Raw genomic sequence first — 7,500 nt, 5'->3', positions numbered from 1 at the left:
CATTGTGTCTCGCACTCTTTCTAACACTCACCTGACTAAATTCATTTCGTGGGAAGACGAAAAATACACAAATCACAGCCTCGTTCTAAGAACTGAAGTAACAGGGAAGTGATTTAATAAAGCTAAACAACAGGGATGTGTTTAGAAAAATTATGCATTATTAATTAAGTGTTAAGAAGAAAGATTCGACCAACAAAAGATTTCCTCCCCATAGCTACAGTACATAAATTGAGTTAAAGCTACAGTATTTATTTAAAGCGGCAGTATGTGACTGTTGTTAAAGCGACTACATAATTTGTGTTAAAGACACGGTATGTAACTTTTGTTAAAGCAACAGTATGCAACTTGTGTTAAAGCAAATGTATGTTACTTCTGTGAAAGTGACAGTATGTAACACAGCAAAGCAACAAAATGTAAATTGCTTTAAAGCAACAATACGTAATTTGCATTAAAGCTACAGTAGGTAACGTGGTAAAACAAAAGTATGTAACATGTGGTCAAGCTACAGTGTGTAACCCGCATTAAAAGGACAGTATGTGACTTGTGTTAAAGCTACCGTACATAAATTGTGTTAGAGCTACAGTGTATAACTTGTGTTAAAGTAGTTGTATGTAACCTGTATTGTGTATTGTGTGTTTTTGTTTTTTAAATTTAACACCAGATTAAAAACAGACCACAAGTCAGCACTGGAATAATATATGCAGGTCTTTAGGGGAAGTAATACACTGGACAGCACACACACACACACACACACACACACACACACACACACACACACACACACACACACACACACACACACACACACACAAACACACACACACTGTTCTAAATGAATGAAACCCAGAGGACTTGTTAAAATAGAATTCTTCAGGTTACCAGGACAACGGCCAGGAACAACGACGTGATTTTGGGTTAGAGGTGATAACAAATCCCTGCGGTGTCCACAATGTGTGTGTGTGTGTGTGTGTGTGTGTGTGTGTATGTGAGGATAGTTTATACTGGCCATCTGATGTGTTGTGTTGATGGTTGTGTTGTGTTATTCCACTTGTCTTTTGTGTGTGTGTGTGTGTGTGTGTGTGTGTGTGTGTGTGTGTGTGTGTGTGTGTGTGTGTGTGTGTGTGTGTGTGTGTGTGTAATATCACTCTCTCTTGGTCAAAAGCTCAGGACTCTGAGATTTTCTCTCTAAAGATCATTCTAGATCCCTTCTGGACATCTCAAGGTGTAGAAGCAGGCAGATTTCTGGAAGCTGCATTAATAAATTAATAATAATAATAATAATAATAATAATAATAATAATAATAATAATAATAATAATAATAATAATAATAATAATAATAATAAGCATGATCTGATCAGCCAATCACAAAGCTGCTCATTTCACTGCTGGTTTTAGCAGCTGATAGATTTTTGGCTTGTGATCCCATTTCACACTTTTTTTTTTTTGGAAATGATTAAACTGGCAAGAGAATCTTGTAATTGCTCTTTCTTGGTTAAAAAAAAACAACAACACATTAATATTAAATACTTAACAAAGATAAATAACGAGTGAAGTAAAGTGAGTGGGCGGGAACAAGACATCATGCGGACTGTATATAGTTATAGTTGTGTATAAACTGTGCACAATCTTTTTCTCCTCATTACATTTCACCAGACTAACTATATTAGATTATATTCTATTCTAATTATGTGTGAATACGTACTTAGTTTATAATTAGTTCTGTTCAATGCTGCACTGAGGGATGAGTAACTAAGGAAACCATTTCTTATTATATAAATAATAAAAAAAACAGCTGGTTGGCGAACATGAGCCCAACGTTTTTGTATGGATGTGATGTTATCCATGATATCATTGATAGTGAGCTTTCCAGGATTGAGAAATGTCCAGATCAATACACAGACCCTAAAAACTCACTTATCCATCGTCGGTTCTTTTTATTTCTCAAACTACTTAAAAGTCCTCGTTTGGCCGTGCAGCATGAAGTCGCTTAAATTCATCGCCGGCAGCATAAATGATAATATGTTAATAATAATTAGTTCAACTAATAAGATCTTAAGGAAGAAGTCATAAAATTTTAATTTCACGAGTACGTTCTCGCCCGCAGGCTAACGAGGATCAGAGTCACACTGACAATATTCAAGTCGAGAAACTTAGCATCGCTGTCATGGGAGATAAACTGCTAGGATTTTTCACATCAGGTCCCAGATGTTATGCCGTACCTCTGATTGTTACAGTACAAAGTGCAAGAAATGATCATGTAAGAAAGAGCTGTTACTATAGAAACGGTAATAATTACAATCAATTATATTTAACCAGCTAGGCACGGTGACTTAGTGGTTAGCACGTTCGCCTCACACCTCCAGGGTCGGGGGTTCGATTCCCACCTCCACCTTGTGTGTGTGGAGTTTGCATGTTCTCCCCGTGCCTCGGGGGTTTCCTCCGGGTACTCCAGTTTCCTCCCCCGGTCCAAAGACATGCATGGTAGGTTGATTGGCATCTCTGGAAAATTGTCCGTAGTGTGTGAGTGTGTGAGTGAATGAGAGTGTGTGTGTGCCCTGTGATGGGTTGGCACTCCGTCAGGGTGTATCCTGCCTCGATGCCCGATGACGCCTGAGATAGGCACAGGCTCCCCGTGACCCGAGGTAGTTCGGATAAGCGGTAGATAATGAATTAATGAATGAATATATTTAACCAATCAGAATTCAGAATTTAAAACAAGTGCGGTTTAAAGGGGTTTAAATCATACTAGAACAAATCGAGTGTATGTTTTGGCTTTTTTTTTTATTGTGAACTGAAGATCACTAAGCACCGTATACACTGTACATGAGGACCGGCGCTCCATCAAATAAAAATACACTCACTCGTGTGTAATCAGGCCTAGCATCTGTTAGCGGACATAATATTTAATAGAACCCGAGGTTACATTCATCCGTTCCCTTCGACATGACCCGGCTCATGAGTTTCATCAAGGCTTTTATGAATCTGTCATCCAGACGAATGGAACGTCTCCTAAATCTCTCATCGGACCTTCTCCTTGACACCGAGGTCTCTAAATCCCTGGCTGTTGTCCACCTCGGTTTCAATGAGGTTTCTGACGTTAAGGCATGTTTAGATGACACTTAAAATAACTTCCTACATAAACACCAGTTCAGGAAGAAGAGGTCAGTTCGGGGTTGGCGTGAACTCCATTTACTCAGAAAGGCTTTGCTATTGGCACAATTGCTATAAACATACACATTCCTATGGATTTCTGTTGTCAGAGTCTTTTAAGCGTAACACTTTAACGCTCCCAAGTCCCAGATGCGCTTATGTTAGCAACACGGAAAGTCAATCTCCAGAAAGCCGTTGTTAACACGACGTGGTCTTAATAGCCGCGTTCTTTCTGCTTTGTGTTTCCGTGCGATAAAAGTGTGTTAATTAGCGCCTGGACGTCGGACGTCGGATGAACCCGGCCGCTTTCTTTCTTTTCCGAACTCACAATGCTGAATCTCAAGCAGAAACAATGTTACACAATCCCTGCTTTATTAGACCAGTTCCCGCTCGACATGCTTATTATGGAATGTTCATAATCAACACTGAGGCATTCTGGCAGGCAGAGACACTGAGAGAAATATTGGCAGAGATCTCTCTCTCTCTCTCTCTCTCTCTCTCTCTCTCTCTCTTTCTCTCCCATTTTCTCTCCGTCTCTCTGCACCTGCCTCTCATTTTCCCTGCTGTGACTTAATGACATCCCTCTTGTCAGAGCCTCAAAACCACTTCAGCTCTGCAGTGCAATCATCCAACATGTTCCACCCTCCTTCTCTTCCTCTTTCTTTTCTCTATCCGACACTCTTCCTTAACCCCCTTTCTTTATCCCTCCATCATCCGAGCGTCCCTCCTTTCAGACATCTTCTTCCGTCCGTCATAATCGTACTAGCCCGTTGCACAAATCCACGAGTTTATATTTGTTGGAGTGTCTTTCCGGAACTTCTCAGCATTCCCTTGTGCAGAAGGAAGCGATACGTTTCTGTACAATCCTTCAGATATTATGTATAGAGCTCTTCAACAGTGTTTCCATGGATAAAAAGATTCAGAAATAAAACATTCTTTTGGAATATTAGAATATCCGAACCATTGATTGTCCATCCTGGCACTCCTAACTTAAAGAAGGAAGCCCTAATCTATCTCCTCTCTACATTCTTTGGTCTCTCTTGGAGAACCTTCTAGAACGTTCCAAGTAGAACATACTTTGTAACCCTTAATCATCCTTTGAACCCTTTCCAAAAGGAGTCTCTAAACTAAAGCCTTGAAGAACCTATAAAGAACCCTCTTTTATACTTGTGGGAGAACCGCTTAATGGTTCTGCATAGAACACAAGTGTCAGCGTCTTCTTATGTAGAAACATTTCTGGAAGCTAAGAACCTTTACTTATTCAGTGAACTCTTACAAAACAACTGAAGAACCCTTTGTTCTATTTGCTGGAGTTTCTGCAGTGCTGGAGTTCATGATCTTCAAATGTTTGCTTTTTCATTATTTGTAGAACCCAACAACTGTGTGGTTTTCAAGTTCCGCCTAGTAACGTTCTTTGGAGGGCATCCAATAATTGTCCGCTGAACCGTTAAAATTGTTAACAGAAGTATAAAAACAGAAGAGAAAAAAATAAATAAATATATAATAAGGCCATCCTTAAAAATATTCTTGTTTGCCGTAACCCGACCTGTCAATTTAGGACCGACTCGAATTTTTTATTTTTGTCCAATCGACTTTTTTTGCGTTAAGACCGACTTTTTTTTTTTTGTACTCTTTTACTCATATAATAAAATAATATGAATTAAATTTTAGTAAGTATTGTAAATATATAAATTGGCCTACATACAAACGAAGGCTACGTTCTTTCTTTTAAATAAAAACCCGTGACGTCATCTATGTTTACACTGCTGGTTACCGGATGTCACACTACGGCCTGTGCGTTCGCTTCGTCTCGTTCTCTCCCGTTCACTGTCAGAGTCGACAGGTCGCGCTCGGTAACGACGGCTGCGGCTGCAGTAAACAAAATGTTCGCCGTCACCGTTCAAAGTCATACGGGTTCTGGCGCCATAACACATCTAAATAATTCATTAAAACAGCTCGACACCGCTTTAACTTGGCACGAAGTTCTGGAAAAAATGTCCAGCATCAAAATAAGGCAACGGTGCGCCCGAAGGCACGGGTTGAAGACCCAGTCAGTGACGTCATGATATGCTAATTTGTTTAAAGTCATACCTACGTCATCACCATCACCAACATTGTACTTTTTTTTTCATTGAAACTTGACCTTGACCTACCTACTGACCCTTTTTTTTTTTTACTGTTACTGCAAACCAAAATATTTTTAAGGATGGCCTAATATAATAATAATAATAATAATAATAATAAGAAGAAGAAGAAGAAGAAGAAGAAGAAGAAGAAGAAGAAGAAATAAATGAATTAATACATACATTTAAAGTTTAAAATTAATTTAAAAATATTAATTTAACATTTAAAATACTATATAACTATCCCTAAGCCGGAGGTGAGCAAGCCGGAGGTGACGGCGGCAAGGAAAAACTTCCTGAGATGATATGAGGAAGAAACCTTGAAGGGAACCCCATCCTCATTAGGGTGGGTGACACTGGACAGGAAATTATGTCAATGTAAATAATGTCATTTCTACAACAGATTATAATAGTGCAACCGAGAGCTCCTGAGGAACTAATGGGTCATCGTAAACTCTAAATTCACCTCAGACCCAACACTGATTCCTTCCTGTCATAATCTTCAAACGATCTCTGATAAAGACCAAACCATACAGCTGACTGACACAACATTGGTTCGAGGCATGACAGACTCTGGGCAGCTCCATCCACAACGATCCCATGGGTCACTGGCTGACCATGCAGATCAATCCCTGGCAGGGAGACCACCGGGCCACGAGACTCCAACCAGGGGTAGAACTTCAGATTGATGAAGTAGCTCTGTAAGAACCCTTTTGTATCCACTGTAATTTACCTGGAACATCAGTATACACACTATACAGTCTAAACATCCTCCTTCTGTCCCTCTGAGAACCTCTTAAAGGGTTATTTTCTATCAGAAAAGCTCCCAATCAGGAATATTTTTGGAATTTAATTTTCAAATAAACCCTTAAAACCCTTGAAGAACCATTTTCTGTGTTCAACACAAACACCAACTTACTGCTTATTAATTTCTTCCCAGTATCTAGAACTTGAAGAATGATATTTATAATATATAATAATAATAATAATAATAATAATAATAATAATAATAATAATAATAATAATAATAGTACACTCTTTCCTTGCTTTTCTAACCTTTCCACTGCAGGTTCTTTGTGAACTTCCCGTCAGCAAAGCAGTACTTCAGTCAGTTTCGAGACATGGACGACCCGGAGGAGATGGAGAAAAGCACCCAGCTGAAGAAGCATGCGTGCCGTGTCATGAACGCCATCAACACGGTGGTGGAGAACCTCCACGATCCGGAGAAGGTCTCGTCTGTGCTGGAGCTGGTGGGGAAAGCCCATGCCATCAAACACAAAGTGGAACCCATGTACTTTAAGGTACACAGCAATCATGTCATGGACCTTCTTCAATATTCAGGTCGTGTTATAAGATGCTGAGCAAATCAAATCCGTTCTTCTTCTCAAAAAGTCTTCTCGCCATTTTCCACCTCAGATACTAAGTGGTGTGATCCTCGAGGTTCTCTCTGAAGACTTGGGCGACTGCTTCACCGACGAGGTGCAGATGGCCTGGACCAAACTGATGGCACTGCTCTACTGGCACATCACTGGAGCGTACCAAGAGGTGGGCTGGGTCAAACTGTCCAGCTCAGCCGTCTGAGGAGCTGCCAGTGCACTGCCCTCCTGACCGATATTGTGAAAAAGAAAAGTCAATTGTCAAAGAAACAAAACTGGTTTTATCCAAAACACACACTCACTACACCATCTTTTATTCTGGTTCTTCTGTATCTGTAACAACAATCTTTATATTGTGGACATACAGGAATTTGGAGCAGAGAGAATAGAAATAAGTCAATCTTCTATAAATTTCTTCATTTATTTTTATTTTTTTGCCCTTTGTTTATATTCCTTTTCTGTTTTGGTGGCATTACAGAACATTTATATCTCACCAAACCTCCATTTATACAGCAAGCAACAACAACAACAAAAAGTTTTCTCTGAGAGAACGCTTGGAGTTACTGAAGTTAAGAACACTTAATAATCCAGAGAAGAACTGATGAAGAACCGTTCGTTTTGCTAAAGGGTGTTGAGCCCTTAGTTTTACACCATACATTTTTTGATTTGTCCATCTGAGGGAACTCTGAATGGTTCTATGTAAATCCCTACAACAAGTTGTTTACCAGTCAGAGTGGGGTTCCACATAGAATCCTTAGTTATCCGATGAACCCTCAAAGACCCATCAAGTCTCACAAATACTTCAGTACCTCCTGACCTTTATTTTTTTCAGGAGATTTTATGTATAAAA

The 7,500-nt window shown here is 39.5% G+C and overlaps 1 protein-coding gene across 1 annotated transcript in view; it reads left to right on the top strand.

The window, feature by feature from the left end:
• Positions 1-7,500, top strand: part of cygb2 (cytoglobin 2) — a 10,673-nt gene that overhangs the window by 2,104 nt on the left and 1,069 nt on the right. Inside the window, exons 2-3 of the mRNA XM_027179093.2 lie at positions 6,344-6,575; positions 6,691-7,500. The exon at positions 6,691-7,500 is cut by the window's right edge and continues 1,069 nt beyond it. Of these exons, the coding sequence (XP_027034894.1) occupies positions 6,344-6,575; positions 6,691-6,855 (397 nt within the window). The 3' untranslated portion in view covers positions 6,856-7,500. The remainder of the gene's footprint in view (positions 1-6,343; positions 6,576-6,690) is intronic.

The sequence above is a fragment of the Tachysurus fulvidraco genome, chromosome 5 (assembly GCF_022655615.1).
Source record: "Tachysurus fulvidraco isolate hzauxx_2018 chromosome 5, HZAU_PFXX_2.0, whole genome shotgun sequence".
In the NCBI taxonomy this organism is placed as follows: domain Eukaryota; kingdom Metazoa; phylum Chordata; class Actinopteri; order Siluriformes; family Bagridae; genus Tachysurus; species Tachysurus fulvidraco.
This window is presented reverse-complemented; position numbering and strand designations above follow the sequence as displayed.